The 16731-nt window shown below is 42.9% G+C and overlaps 1 protein-coding gene across 3 annotated transcripts in view; it reads right to left on the bottom strand.

Annotated features, from left to right (window-relative positions):
* Positions 1-16731, bottom strand: part of LOC128702287 (galactosylgalactosylxylosylprotein 3-beta-glucuronosyltransferase P) — a 264425-nt gene that overhangs the window by 49718 nt on the left and 197976 nt on the right. For all 3 annotated transcript variants that reach the window (XM_070102066.1, XM_070102065.1, XM_070102067.1), the window contains exon 2: positions 2443-2573. In XM_070102066.1, the coding sequence (XP_069958167.1) occupies positions 2443-2573 (131 nt within the window). The remainder of the gene's footprint in view (positions 1-2442; positions 2574-16731) is intronic.

Raw genomic sequence — 16731 nt, 5'->3', positions numbered from 1 at the left:
TGCCGGCGGCAGGTACCAACAGTTTGATCGATCAGGAGGCCAGGTCTGAGACCCTGCTACGTGAGCCGTGGCCACTAAAGATAACCTACATGTATTATCTATATCAATAATACCTCGATATTTTCCCAATATTTGGGATTATATCCAGGACTCTAGCATAAAATACTTCCTCATTCCCTTCTTAGTTAAAAGTAATAATTAACATAAAAAATATGCAAAGCTTATATCTAAAATGTCAGAAAACAAATGTAAAAAAATTTAATTGAAGCTTTGGAAATATTGTAGAAAGAAAAGTTATGAAGAGTTTAGTGGCATTACTTTTCAGTGTACCTGGAAAAGCATATATTTATATATATGTACAAACAGAAGGGTTGATGAGGGGCTCGAGCCACGGTTCGTAAATTGAGTCCAATGCTCTATCGTCTATGTTAACCCGGGCCTCTGATAGGAAGGTTGCAGAGGCAATACATGCTGTATTAATTAGTACAGAGGCATCAACTGTATCCCAGTTAAACTGTTACTTTTGGTCCATAAATTTTAACAGTACTAAATGTACTTGGTGGATGAATGGTTCAGAGAACCGACACGTTGATAAATTAGACACATGTGCAACTCTTGGGTATCTTTATTGAGGAAACGTTTCGCCACACAGTGGCTTCATCAGTCCATACCAAAGGAGAAACTTGAAGAACAGGAGTAGAATGAGGTAATCAGTCCCTCAGCCTTGAGTCGATGTGACTCAAATCGACTGATCACATCGACTCAAGGCTGAGGGACTGATTACCTCATTCTCCTCCTGTTCTTCAAGTTTCTCCTTTAGTATGGACTGATGAAGCTACTGTGTGGCGAAACGTTTCCTCAATAAAGATACCCAAGAGTTGCACATGTGTCTAATTTATTACTAAATGTACTGTTACCCCTTCAAGGTCACATTGTCTATGAGCTCAAATTCAGTTGTAACAAACAACTGTCATTAAATAAACAGAAGAGTGGACAAAGGGCTCGAACCTCGGTCCATAAATTGACAGTCTGATGTTGTACTGTCTAACAGTGACAGGCAAAAATAGGAGTTTTGTGGTAAAAAGAATACCATAGATAACTGTCATGTTCTTGAGAATATAATGTCAAAGGAAGGTGGAACGGCTTGGTACCGAGACACCTGTTCCAATAATTCCTTGGAGAAAGCTTCTTATAAAACTTGGAGTCTCACGAGTTCCTGTTCACTGTGTTCAGTCCGCATCCTATCTTCTGTATTCCTGTGGTAACATGAGACCTAGGATTGGAGCCTCTTGTGTCTGTGGTACAAAGGATGAAAGGTTGACAGTTTTAAGGGGCACGTCAGTTCCCCTGCCTTCTAACATGTTATTTTTCCCTATAATCTACCCGTCCATAATTACTATCACATTTGCTTTGTTTCGTAAGTTGAATTCCAGGATCTTTTCTTAATTCATGGTATAACTTAACAAATCTTTGAGGACAGTTGTGTTGTGGAGCTTTGCTCAGACCTGATAGCTAGCCTTGACAGGCTATTAAAGCTAATTTTGATTGGTCCTTAAACCCAAGCTTAACAAGTCCTTAAACCTAGCTTTGGTAGACTCCTAAAGAGAATCTTGGCAGGTTGTTAGATACAGTCTTGTTGAGCCCTGTACTTATTACTGAGAGATCTTACATACCTTTAGCCTTGACAGGCCCTTAAATCTTGCTTTGATGGGTTCATAAACCTTGCTTTGATGGGTTCTTCAACCTTACTTTGATGGGTTCTTCAACCTTACTTTGATGGGTTCTTCAACCTTACTTCGATGGGTTCTTCAACCTCACTTTGATGGGTTCTTCAACCTTACTTTGATGGGTTCTTCAACCTTGCTTTGATGGGTTCTTCAACCTCACTTTGATGGGTTCTTCAACCTTACTTTGATGGCTTCTTCAACCTCACTTTGATGGGTTCTTCAACCTTGCTTTGATGGGTTCCTAAAGATACCCTAGTAGATTATGAAAGCTAACCCTCGACTGGGTGTCATAACTAGCTTTGTTAGGCTCTTAAAGGTAGCCTTTATGGATTCGGAAGGTAAAGCTTGATTGCATGTTATAGCTAGACTTGATAGGCACTTAAAGATTGTTTTTCAAAACTCAAAAAACTAACCTTGACTAGGTGTTATAACTAGCCATGATACGCTCTTCAAGAAAGCCTTCATAAAATTTGAAAGATAACCTTGATTAGGTGCTATTACTAGCCTTGATAGATCCTTAAAGATAATTAGTAGCTAGTCATTATTCGTCCCTGTAGTTAGATATGGAATGCCTCAAAGAATAGAGAAATATTTCCTTTGTAAACGTGGTCATTACAATTTTCGAAAGCAAGGTGCGAGGGCCTTGTGACATGTTTTAGGGGTCCCCGTAAAGTCATTTAATATTCCAAGTCAGTCTGCAAGATCTATGTTATACCTTTGAGTTCTTCGATGGCTGTCAGACACTGGAGGTGGTTCACTTGTGTTGGCTCAGTGTAGCGGTACAGAAGTAACAACATCACCAGCAACATGACGGCGTACACTAACGTCTGTACAGTTGAGCCTCTCCTGCAGGATAACCACCATTCATTTTAAACTTACAAGAATAATTATTTATATTTTTTACACACACACACACACACACACATACACACACACACAGGATGAGCCAGCAAGACTGGATCTTGTGTTCACCCTGAGCAGTTCAGACATTCAGGACATCACTTACGAGAGGCCCCTTGGAGCTAGCGATCACGTGGTTCTGAGTTTTGATTATATAGTAGAGAAGTGGAGAAGGTAACAGGAACTGAAGGGGACAGGCCAAACTATAAAAGGGGGGACTACACAGGTATGAGAAACTTCCTGCAGGAGGTTCAGTGGGACAGAGAAATGGTAGGAAAATCAGTAAACGAGATGATGGAATATGTGGCAACAAAGTGCAAAGAGGCAGAGGAAAGTTTTGTTCCCAAGGGAAACACAAATAATAGGAAGACCAAAACGAGTCCTTGGTTTACCCGAAGGTGTAGGGAGGCAAAACCTAAGTGCAACAGAGAATGGAAAAGGTACAGGAGGCATAGGACCCAGGAAAACAAGGAGATTAGTAGAAGAGCCAGAAACGAGTATGCACAGATAAGGAGGGAAGCCCAGCGACAGTATGAAAACGACATAGTATCGAAAGTCAAATCTGACCCGAAACTGCTGTATAGCCACATTAGGAGGAAGACAACAGTCAAGGACCAGGTGATAAGGCTGAGGAAAGAAGGTGGAGAACTCACAAGAAACGATCAAGAGGTATGTGAGGAGCTCAACACGAGATTTAGTAAGTAAGTAAATTTATTCAGGTATACACAAATACAGTTACATAGAATTATCATACATAGCAGCATATGTGTAGAGAACCTAGGATAACCCAAAAATGTCAGACAGAGTGACTTATTTCCATTGGGGTCCTTTAAGGGTCATTTAAGGAAGTATTTACAGTAGAGACAGGAAGGACTCAGGGGGGACAGACCAGATGGGGACACCAGCAAGGAATACACCAACAAGTGTTGGACGACATACATACAGATGAGGAGGAGGTGAAGAAACTCCTAAGGGACATCGATACCTCAAAGGCAATGGGACCGGACAACATCTCCCCGTGGGTCCTTAGAGAGGGAGCAGATATGTTGTGCATGCCACTTACCACAATCTTCAACACGTCCCTGGAAACTGGGCAACTACCTGAGGTATGGAGGACGGCAAATGTAGTTCCCATTTTTAAAAAAGGAGACAGAAAAGAGGCACTAAACTATAGGCCTGTGTCACTGACGTGTATAGTATGCAAAATTATGGAGAAGATTATCAGGAGGAGAGTGGTGGAGCACCTGGAACGGAACAAGAGTATAAATGCCAACCAGCACGGATTCACTGAAGGCAAATCCTGTGTCACAAACCTTCTGGAGTTTTATGATAAAATAACAGAAGTAAGACACGAGAGAGAGGGGTGGGTTGATTGCATCTTCTTGGACTGCAAGAAGGCCTTTGACACAGTTCCTCACAAGAGATTAGTGCAGAAGTTAGAGCATCAAGCGCACATAACAGGAAGGGCACTGCAATGGATCAGAGAATACCTGACAGGGAGGCAACAACGAGTCATGGTACGTAATGATGTATCACAGTGGGCACCTGTGACGAGCGGGGTCCCACAGGGGTCGGTCCTATGACCAGTGCTATTTTTGGTATATGTGAACGACATGATGGAAGGGTTAGACTCAGAAGTGTCCCTGTTTGCAGATGATGTGAAGTTAATGAGGAGAATTAAATCTGATGAGGACCAGGCAGGACTTCAAAGAGACCTGGACAGACTGGACACCTGGTCCAGCAAATGGCTTCTCAAATTTAATCCTGCCAAATGCAAAGTCATGAAGATAGGGGAAGGGCACAGAAGACCACAGACAGAGTATAGGCTAGGTGGCCAAAGACTGCAAACCTCACTCAAGGAGAAAGATCTTGGGGCGAGTATAACACCGAGCATATCTCCGGAAGCACACATCAATCAGATAACTGCTGCAGCATATGGGCGCCTGGCAAACCTGAGAACAGCATTCCGATACCTTAGTAAGGAATCGTTCAAGACACTGTACACCGTGTATGTCAGGCCCATACTGGAGTATGCAGCACCTGTTTGGAACCCGCACTTGATAAATAAAGTCAAGAAACTAGAGAAAGTACAAAGGTTTGCCACAAGGTTAGTCCCAGAGCTAAGGGGAATGTCCTATGAAGAAAGATTAAGGGAAATCGGCCTGACGACACTGGAGGACAGGAGGGTCAGGGGAGACATGATAACGACATATAAAATACTGCGTGGAATAGACAAGGTGGACAAAGACAGGATGTTCCAGGGAGGGGACACAGAAACAAGAGGCCACAATTGGAAGTTGAAGACACAAATGAGTCAGAGAGATATTAGGAAGTATTTCTTCAGTCATAGAGTTGTAAGGCAGTGGAATAGCCTAGAAAATGACGTAGTGGAGGCAGGAACCATACACAGTTTTAAGACGAGGTTTGATAAAGCTCATGGAGCGGGGAGAGAGAGAGGGCCCAGTAGCAACCGGTGAAGAGGCGGGGCCAGGAGCTTAGACTCGACCCCTGCAACCACAAATAGGTGAGTACAAATAGGTGAGTACACACACACACACACACACACACACACCTCAGTAAGGAATCGTTCAAGACTCTGTACACAGTGTACGTCAGGCCCATACTGGAGTATGCAGCTTCAGTTTGGAACCCACGCCTGGTCAAGCAAGTGAAATTAGAGAAAGTGCAAAGGTTTGCAACAAGGCTAGTTTCAGAGTTAAGGGGAATGTCATACGAAGAAAGGTTAAGCGAAATGGGCCTGTCGACACTGGAGGACAGGAGGGCTAGGGAAGACATAATAACGACATACAAAATACTGAGAGGAATAGATAAGGCGGACAGAGATAGGATGTTCCAGAGATGGGACACAGAAACAAGAGGTCGCAATTGTAACTTGAAGACTCAGATGAGTAAAAGGGATGTTAGGAAGTATTTCTTCAGTCATAGAGTTGTCAGGCATTGGAATAGCCTAGAAAGTGACGTAGTGGATGCGGGAACCATACATAGTTTTAAGACGAGGTATGATAAAGCTTATGGAGCAGGGAGAGAGAGGACCCAGTAGCAATCAGTGAAGAGGCGGGGCCAGGAGCTATGACTCAACCCCTGCAACCAAAAATAGGCGAGTGTGTGTGTGTGTGTGATATATATATATATATATATATATATATATATATATATATATATATATATATATATATATATATATATATATATTACAGGTAGTAGGTTGGTAGACAGCAACCACCCAGGGAGGTACTACCGTCCTGTGGTAGTAGGTTGGTAGACAGCAACCACCCAGGGAGGTACTACCGTCCTGCCAAGTGAGTGTAAAACGAAAGCCTGTAATTGTTTTACATGATGGTAGGATTGCTGGTGTCCATTTTTCTGTCTCATAAACATGCAAGATTTCAGGAACGTCTTGCTACTTCTACTTACACTTAAGTCACACTACACATACATGTACAAGCATATATACACACCCCTCTGGGTTTCTTCTATTTTCTTACTAGTTCTTGTTTATTTCCTCTTACCTCCATAGGGAAGTGGAACAGAATTCTTCCTCCATAAGCCATGCGTGTTGTAAGAGGCGACTAAAATGCCGGGAGCAAGGGGATAGTAACCCCTTCTCCTGTATATATTACTAAATGAAAAAGGTGAAACTTTCGTTTTACCTTTTGGGCCACCCTGCCTCGGTGGGATACTGCCGGTGCGTTGAAGATATATATATATATATATATATATATATATATATATATATATATATATATATATATATATATATATATATATTATATATAATTATATATATACTGTGCCCACGAACGAGTGGTATTGATCAATAACAACATTGCGACTAGACAAGGACTCGAACCCATGCTGCTTTGGCCTGCCTCATGGTGGGCGAAACTCATGACGCCTTCACCCACGGGACCAAACAATCCTTAAGAGTAGCGCACCCAGCGGAACTGAATGTTGTACTCACTACCCAAGGACATACGTTGCGCAATAACAATACTGCGCTAGCGCAGTATTGTTATTGATCAGTACCACTCGTCCGTGGTTACAATATTATATAAATGCTGCTCGTGAGGCTAGTACACCATACAGGGATGAGAATGATATATATATATATATATATATATATATATATATATATATATATATAATTTATACACACATATATATATATATATATATATATATATATATATATATATATATATATATATATATATATATATATATATATGTATATTTATATATATATATATATATATATATATATATATATATATATATATATATATATATATATATATATGTATATTTATATATATATATATATATATATATATATATATATATATATATATATATATATATATATATATATATATAATTTATATATATATATATATATATATATATATATATGTGTGTGTGTGTGTGTGTGTGTGTGTGTGTGTGTGTGTGTGTGTGTGTGTGTGTGTGTGTGTGTGTGTGTGTGTGTGTGTGTGTGTGTGTATGTGTATACTCACCTAATTGTACTCGCCTAATTGTGGTTACAGAGGTCGATACTCAGCTCCTGGCCCCGCCTCTTCACGGACCGTAACTAGGTCCTCTCTCCCCCTGCTCCATGAGCTTTATCATACCTCGTCTTAAAACTATGTATAGTTCCTTCCTCCACTACATCGTTTGCCAGACTATTCCACTTCCTAACTACTCTATGACTGAAGAAATACTTCCTAACATCCCTTTGACTCATCTGAGTCTTCAGCTTCCAATTGTGACCCCTTGTTTCTGTGTCCCATCTCTGGAACATCCTGTCTCAGTCCACCTTGTCTATTCCACGCAGTATTTTGTATGTTGTTATCATGTCTCCCCTGACCCTCCTTTTCTCCAGTGTTGTCAGACCGATTTCCCTTAACCTTTCTTCATAGGACATTCCCCTTAGCTGTGGAACTAGCCTTGTTGCAAACCTTTGCACTTTCTCTAATTTCTTGACGTGCTTGACCAGGTGGGGGTTCCAAACTGGTGCTGTGTACTCCAGTATGGGCCTGACGTACACAGTGTATAAAGTCTTGAACGATTCTTTACTGAGGTACCGGAACGCTATTCTAAGGTTTGCCAAGCGCCCATATGACGCAACAGTTATCTGGTTAATGTGTGCTTCTGGCGATGTACTCGGTATTATACTCACTCCTAGGTCTTTCTCCTTGAGTGAGGTTTGCAGCCTTTGGCCTCCAAGCCTATACTCTGTCTGCGGTCTTCTTTGCCCTCCTCCGATCTTCATGACTTTGCATTTGGCGGGGTTAAATTCTAGGAGCCAGTTGCTGGACGACACATCCAGTCTGTCCAGGTCTCTTTGTAGACCTGTCTGGTCCACGTCTGATCTAATTCTCCTCATTAACTTCACGTCATCTGCAAACAGGGACACTTCTGAGTCTATCCCTTCCGTCATGTCGTTCATATATACCAAGAATAGCACTGGTCCCAGGAGTGACCCCTGTGGGACCCCGCTCGTCACTGGCGCCCGCTGTGATACATCATCACGGACCATGACTCGCTGTTGCCTCCCTGTTAGGTATTCTCTGATCCATTGCAGTGCCCTTCCTGTTATTCGTGCCTGTTCCTCTAGCTTCTTTACTAATCTCTTGTGAGGAACTGTGTCGAAGGCCTTCTTGCAGTCCAAGAAAATGCAATCAACCCACCCCTCCCTCTCATTTCTTACTTCAGTTACCTTGTCGTAAAACTCTAGTAGGTTTGTGACACAGGATTTGCCTTCCATGAATCCGCGCTGGCTGTCGTTAATAATCTTGTTCCGCTCCAGGTGCTCCACCACTCTCCTCCTGATAATCTTTTCCAAGACTTTGCATACTATACATGTCAGTGACACTGGTCTATAATTTAGTGCTTCATTTCTGTCTCCCTTCTTAAAGATGGGGACTACATTTGCCTTCTTCCATACTTCAGGTAGTTGCCCAGTTTCAAGCGAAGTGTAGAAGATTTTGGTTAGTGGCACACGTAGTGTCCCTGATCCCTCTCTAAGGACCCACGGAGAGATGTCCGGTCCCACCGCCTTTGAGGTATCAAGGTCACTTAGGAGCTTCTCCACCTCCTCAGTTGTGTGTAATTCATCCAACACTTGTTGGTATATCCCTTGTTGCTGTACGCCACTGTTTTGTCTTCCCGTTGTCCCTTCAGCCTCCACTGTAAATACTTTCTGAAATTTCATGTTGAGCTCCTCACATACCTCCTGGTCATTTCTTGTGAGCTCCCCACCTATTTCCTCAGTCTAATTACCTGGACTTTGACTGTTGTCTTCCTCCTGATGTGGCTGTAGAGTAGTTTCGGGTCATTTTCATACTGCCGCTTTGCCTCCCTTCTTATCTGTACATACTCGTTTCTGGCTCGTCGACTAATCTCTTTATTCTCCTGAGTCCTTTGCCTTCTGTACTTTTTTCATTCTCTAGACCACTTAGTTTTTGCCTCCCTGCACCTTCGGGTAAACCAAGGGCTCGTTCTGCCCTTCCCATTATTTCTATTACACTTGGGAACAAACCTTTCCTCTGCCTCCTTGCATTTTGTTGTTACAAAGTCCATCATTTCGTTTACTGATTTTCGTGGTCACTAGTTCCAAGGGGCCTTTCATATGTGATGTGCTCAATGTATGAGCTACTCAGGGTGAACACGAGGTCCAGTCTTGCTGGTTCATCTTCTCCTCTCTCTCTGGTAGTATCCCTAACATGTTGGTGCATGAGATTTGCCAGCACCACATCCATCATCTTGGTTCTCCAAGTTTCGAGACCTCCCATTTGGCTCCAGGTTTTCCCAATCGATCTCCCTGTGATTGAAGTCGCCCATGACCAGTAACTTCGCTCTACTTGAGTGGGCCCTTCTTGCCACCTCAGCTAGTGTGTCCACCATTGCCCTGTTGCATTCATCATATTCCTCTCTTGGCCTCTTGCAGTTCTGTGGTGGGTTATACATAACTGCAATGACTACCTTGTGTTCTCCTGGCTGAACTGTACCTACTATGTAATCCCTTTCTCCAATCTCGTCCATACCTTCCATTTCTTGATAACCCCACCGGATTTTTATTAGTGCAGCCCCTCCTCCCCCTTGTTCCTTCTATCCTTCCTCAGGATCTGATATCCGGGTGGGATGATTGCATCTGTTATTATCCCAGTCAGTTTCGTTTCTGTAACCGCTACGATATCTGGGGACAACTTGATTCTTTCGTGCCACTCCTCACATTTATTCGTTATTCCATCCGAGAACGTGTACCAAACCTTCAACCTCTTTTCAATAACTGTGGTCTGGGGAGAGAGGTGGGTTAGGGAGAGCAGGGGCCTATAGGGGGTTGGTGTGGGGGTGGGGTCTGTGGTTTGGGGTGTGGGTGCAGAGGGCCTATGGGGAGTTTCAATGGGGGTGGGGGTGGTGGTGAGGGGGATGGGGTAAGAGGGCCTATGGGGGATTACAATGGGGGAGGGGGTTGTGGTGAAGGGGATGGGGATAGAGGGTACAGTGTGTGTTTCTGTGGGTTACTGTGAGGGTGGGGTTTGTGGTGAGGGGGATGTACGGGTTACTGAGGGTTACTGTGGGGGTAGGGTTCATGCAGAAGGGGATGTGTGGGTTACTGTTAGTTTCTGTGGGGGTGGGGTTTGTGCTGAGGGGAATGGGGGCAGAGGTGTGTGTGTGTGTGTGTGTGTGTGTGTGTGTGTGTGTGTGTGTGTGTGTGTGTGTGTGTGTGTGTGTGTGTGTGTGTGTGTCTGTGTGTGTGTGTGTGTGTGTGTGTTTGTTTCCAGAAATTTACCTGTTTGACCGATATATGAGAGAGGACATTGAGTACATGGGACCTTGTAAACCCCATCAACTTTGTTGAAGGGTGTGTTTTTAATCAGCCTTTGTTTCACTGTGCGCGCGCGCGTGTGTGTGTGTGTGTGTGTGTGTGTGTGTGTGTGTGTGTGTGTGTGTGTGTGTGTGTGTGTGTGTGTGTGTGTGTGTGTGTGTGTGTGCGCGCGCGCAGGACAAGCCATGGGGGGCGGGAATCTTTAGCTCAAGTACTTTCACACTTCTCAGTGCATCATCAGGAGCTTTGCAATGCTGCAAGGGAGCAACCAAAGCAGGGAGAGAGGTCTCAGTGTAGTGTAGATGTCACTGTCCACGGTTACCCTTAGACTGGGTTAGTGGTCGGTGCCAACCCCACTCTACCATCATCCCCCCACTACCCATATGGGATAGGTATGCCTAGTATGTAATTATAAGCCATAAAAAGCCAGCCCAAAGCTTTTTCTAATCGTTTATAATAGGTCATGTGGTTAGAGAAAATAAGATCAAAATGAATTTTTTATGACAGAGCCACGGAATTTGGTTAACACAAGCCTATCTGATGTTATCCTGGCACCAAATGACTTCGAACAGGCTATAAATGACATGCCCATGCACTCCGCCCCAGGGCCAGACTCATGGAACTCCGTGTTCATCAAGAACTGCAAGAAGCCCCTATCATGAGCCTTTACCATCCTATGGAGAGGGAGCATGGACACAGGGGTCGTCCCACAGTTACTAAAAACAACAGACATAGGCCCACTCCACAAAGGGGGCAGTAAAGCAACAGCAAAGAACTACAGACCGATAGCACTAACATCGTATATCATAAAAATCTTTGAAAGAGTCCTAAGAAGCAAGATCACCACCCATCTTGAAACCCATCAGTTACACAACCCAGGGCAACATGGGTTTAGAACAGGTCGCTCCTGTCTGTCTCAACTATTGGATCACTACGACAAGGTTCTAGATGCACTAGAAGACAAAAAGAATGCAGATGTAATATATACAGACTTTGCAAAAGCCTTCGACAAGTGTGACCATGGCGTAATAGCGCACAAAATGCGTGCTAAAGGAATAACAGGAAAAGTCGGTCGATGGATCTATAATTTCCTCACTAACAGAACACAGAGAGTAGTAGTCAACAGAGGCAGGCACGGTGAAAAGCTCTGTTCCACAAGGCACAGTACTCGCTCCCATCTTGTTCCTCATCCTCATATCTGACATAGACAAGGATGTCAGCCACAGCACCGTGTCTTCCTTTGCAGATGACACCCGAATCTGCATGATAGTGTCTTCCATTGCAGACACTGCAAGGCTCCAGGCGGACATCAACCAAATCTTTCAGTGGGCTGCAGAAAACAATATGAAGTTCAACGATGAGAAATTTCAATTACTCAGATATGGTAAACACGAGGAAATTAAATCTTCATCAGAGTACAAAACAAATTCTGGCCACAAAATAGAGCGAAACACCAACGTCAAAGACCTGGGAGTGATCATGTCGGAGGATCTCACCTTCAAGGACCATAACACTGTATCGATCGCATCTGCTAGAAAAATGACAAGATGGATAATGAGAACCTTCAAAACGAGGGATGCAAAGCCCATGATGACACTCTTCAGGTCACTTGTTCTATCTAGGCTGGAATATTGCTGCACACTAACAGCACCTTTCAAGGCAGGTGAAATTGATGACCTAGAAAATGTACAGAGAACCTTCACGGCGAGCATAACGGAGATAAAACACCTCAATTACTGGGAGCGCTTGAGGTTCCTGAACCTGTATTCCCTGGAACGCAGGCGGGAGAGATACATGATTATATACACTTGGAAAAATCCTAGAGGGACTAGTACCGAACTTGCACACGAAAATCACTCACTACGAAAGCAAAAGACTCGGCAGACGATGCACCATCCCCCCAATGAAAAGCAGGGGTGTCACTAGCACGTTAAGAGACCATACAATAAGTGTCAGGGGCCCGAGACTGTTCAACTGCCTCCCAGCACACATAAGGGGGATTACCAATAGACCCCTGGCAGTCTTCAAGCTGGCACTGGACAAGCACCTAAAGTCAGTTCCTGATCAGCTGGGCTGTGGCTCGTACGTTGGTTTGCGTGCAGCCAGCAGTAACAGCCTGGTTGATCAGGCTCTGATCCACCAGGAGGCCTGGTCACAGACCGGGCCGCGGGGGTGTTGACCCCCGGAACTCTCTCCAGGTAAACTCCAGGTTAGATACCGTAGACATGGATAGCTATTATTCTCTGTAACCTTTTCAAATAATGAAAGAAAGGAATATAATGTGCTCTTTGTCCGTTTAAATGTCCTGCTCTGAGGTACTCGAATGTTCTACCCATGTACTCGTAAGTGTCTCTTCCTACATATTGTCGACTATTTTTCTCAGTGTCGGTTAATATGCCATACATGGGGAACTTCTATGCCTATCCGATAATATTTCTATGATCTAAATTCTACTAATACCCTTTACCCTCCCCTTACGTTATCTCGTTATCTTGTGTGCTTGTCACTGTATGGTACATTAACAGCTACAGGCGTTATATAACCATCACAACTGACGTAGTTTGAAGTTTTGGTACGTAGACACTGGTCGGGCGTTACCAATCCATCAACCCACCTGGCATAATGAACAATCCTGTGATTTTATATAGCATTGTTGTTTAAGATTGTGTACAATGGACTCTACTAAATAATTATCGAGCTTGTATAACCCATAATTTGAGTAGTATACTGCATTCCTTTCATGTTTCAAAAGGGAAGATCCAATTATGTTTCTTTCCATGACAGAACTGTTTGGAACTGTTCCATGGGGAAGTGGAACAGAATTCTTCCTCCGTAAGCCATGCGTGTTGTAAGAGGCGACTAAAATGCCGGGAGCAAGGGGCCAGTAACCCCTTCTCCTGTATATATTACAGTTTTTTTCTTTTGGGCCACCCCACCTCAGTGGGATACGGCTGGTACGTTGAAAGAAAGAATTATTAGTGCTTCAGGATTACAACTGGTAGGCTACTAACTAGAGAAATTAAAATTTAATAAATTTATTAATAACATAGTCTAGAGGTATAAGATCAAAGTAAATTAAATTAATCAATTGAATATAATATAGGATACAAGTTCCTACACTTCTCTCGTGTACAGTAGTATTGTGCTGAAGGCACATATCACATTTATACGTCTTAAGTACCGTCTGGTACATTAACATTTAATAAGATATTACAAATATGTACAAGTAAGTTTGTGCGTAAGTGCTCTAAGTAGTTCGCTATGTCTCAGAACTCAACTAGACTTAACTAGTGACTAAGCCCTCACATTAACTAACTTCTTGACCACCTGGCAATCAGAACAGCTTGCTTGAACAATAAAACGACTGATAAGCCGAACAACAATATAGCAAGCAACAGCGACACAGAGTCAGGAACAAGAAGATAATATAATGACACTAAGTAGGGACCATCAGCAGATCCTCCACAAAAGTCACAAAACTCCCATATTACTGAATCTAAGTTCAGCATAAGAAAATCCCCGACTGTGACAGTACACAAATACCAGTACAAATTAGGTCAGAAGCTACAGCTCAGGACCTGAGTTTCTCAGAGTGTCTATGTGACACACAACCTCAGTACAACGTCGAAAATCACTAAGTCTAGACAATGTTCTGTGAACAGAGTTCCACAGAACCAACAACAAAAAAGCGAAAGAGACGATCTTACAACAAGGGCCAGCAAGAGACGAGTTGAGGGACCTCCTGCTAGAATCACGTCCAACCGACAAGAGAGTCTAGCCCAGACTGACTACTCCAGGCGAGGTGTGATCACCCCACCTGATCACGTGATCACTCCGTGGACAGTTGCTGCCCAGCAACACCGAGAAGCCGGCAGTGTAACGAGCAACGAGCGATAATTACAGTAGTTAGACAATCAAGACTGCTGAGGTCAGTGGTCAAGTGCGGTCATACCTGCCAAGCTCTTGGGAGTTAGCGTGGGCTGTTACCTATACCATGGCTTGTTGTAGTGCTTTAGAATCCCAGGTTCATGTGTTGAAGAAGGAGATTCTACTTCTTCAGGAGGAAAATAGGAAGCTGAAGCTTCGCATAGATGAGTTTGGGAGCGAGTGTGACAAGAATTTAGCTGGTAAGGTAGGAATGGTCACCAGCAGTGAGAGTGGCAGCCGATTTAAGTGGCAAGTGGTTAACAGTTCAGGAAGAAGGAAGATGAGGAGAGTTAATAGAGAAGATGTGAAGGTAGGAAATCGATTCTCTGTTCTCCAAGATGAGTGTATGTCAGTGGTTAGTGAGGTTGAAGGTACCACTGATTCCCCTGCTAATCAAGGTAAGAATATTTTAATAGTAGGCGATTCTCAGGTAAGATATATGGACCGTGCATTTTGTAACAGAGACAGAAAGGTCAGACAGAGAGTGTGTCTTCCTGGAGCTGGTGTTGGCGACATAGTCAGCAGGTTGGATAATATTATGGCAGGTAATGGGAACAAGCCCACTATCTGTCTTAGTGCTGGGGGTAATGACATTGGGAAGGGCAGGAGAGAGGAGCTGCTGGATAAGTACAGGTCAGCCATAGAAGTAGGTCTAAGGGAGGGATCCCAGTCATATGTAGCATCTTGCCTAGAAAGGGAGTGGGAAATGAATGGATGTCTAGGGCAATTGGTATAAATCGCTGGCTAGACAGGTACTGCAAGGAACTTGCAATCCCATTCATTGATAACTGGGGGCCTTTCTTTGGCAAACGTGATATGTATGCAGGGGATGGGGTTCATCTCTCTGGGGATGGAGTGGTTGCATTAGCCAATTCAATTGAGAGGGTAATTGATGACTTGTCTAGGAATTTAAACTGACAGATTATAGAGGTATGGGTGTTTGTGGGAAACAATCAGGCATTAGGGTTAAAAACAGCAGTTATTACCGGGATACCTCAGGGATATGTTTAAAAGACAATATTCAAAATAAAGTTGCTAGTAATGGCAAATCAATTGATCAATAAACAAAGATAGATAGTAGAGGGCAAAGAGTGGCTAGCTCCCTAAAGGTTTACTATACAAATAGTAGGAGTCTAAGAAATAAGATAGATGAGCTAAAATTACTTGCAAGTGTAGGTAATATAGATATTATTGGTATAACAGAGACCTGGTTCAACCTGAAAGATAGAGAAATGCCTTCTGAACGCAACATACAGGGTTATAAACTATTCCACACTGATAAGGTCAACAGGAAGGATGGTGGTGTGGCGATGTATGTCAGAGAAAATTTAAATTGTTGTCTTAGACATGATATAAGATTAGAAACATCGAACACAGAATCGGTTTGGCTACAGTTTCTCGAGGGACGTGACAAATTAATTTTGGGTGTGATTTATAGGCCCCCAAACCTTCAAAGGGAGGGCAGTAAGCTGTTATGGGATGAAATTCATAAGGCATGTAGATATGAAAATGTTGTGATAATGGGAGATTTTAACTTTAGACAAATTGATTGGAACAACATGACAGGAAATCTTGAGTCTAGTGACTTTCTTGATACGGTTCAGGATTGCTTTTTAGAACAGGTTGTGACAATATCAACTAGAGGAAACAATCTGCTTGACTTGGTTCTTGCCAACAATCACTAATTAATAATCTTGAGGTTAATGATGAGCTTGGGGAAATTGATCACAAATCACTTAGTTTCAATATATCATGGAATTACCCAGATAACTGCAATCAAATCTCTGTCCCAGATTTTCGCTTGGCCGACTTCATAGGACTGAAAAATTACTTGGGTGGGCTAAATTGGGATGTCCTGACTATGGGTCAGGTAGGTGATCTTGGTTGCCAATATGACGTTTTTCAGAGCACAGTTCTAGCTGCCCAGACAACTTTTGTTCTGAGTAGGGAAATTTAGATCTAACAAAAATGACCCTAAATGGATGAACAATAGATTAAAACATCTCATTGGTCAAAAGAGAGGCATATATAGGCGTATCAAAGGAGGGCATGGGCAGTTAAGAAATCAATATATTCAATTAAAAAGAGAAAAATAAAAAAAAAGGAATAAGAAAAGCAAAAAGGGATTATGAGGCTATGGTCGCAAGGGATTCAAAGACTAACCCAAAAGGGTTCTTTCAGGTATACAGAAGTAAGATTAGGAACAAGACAGGCCCACTTAAGAGTAACTCTGGTCAGATCACTGACAGTGATAAGGATATGTGTGAAATTCTAAATACCTACTTCCTCTCAGTTTTCACCCAGGAAAATACTAGCAATATTCCT

This window comes from Cherax quadricarinatus, chromosome 80 (assembly GCF_038502225.1).
Source record: "Cherax quadricarinatus isolate ZL_2023a chromosome 80, ASM3850222v1, whole genome shotgun sequence".
Classification (NCBI taxonomy): Eukaryota; Metazoa; Arthropoda; class Malacostraca; order Decapoda; family Parastacidae; genus Cherax; species Cherax quadricarinatus.
This window is presented reverse-complemented; position numbering and strand designations above follow the sequence as displayed.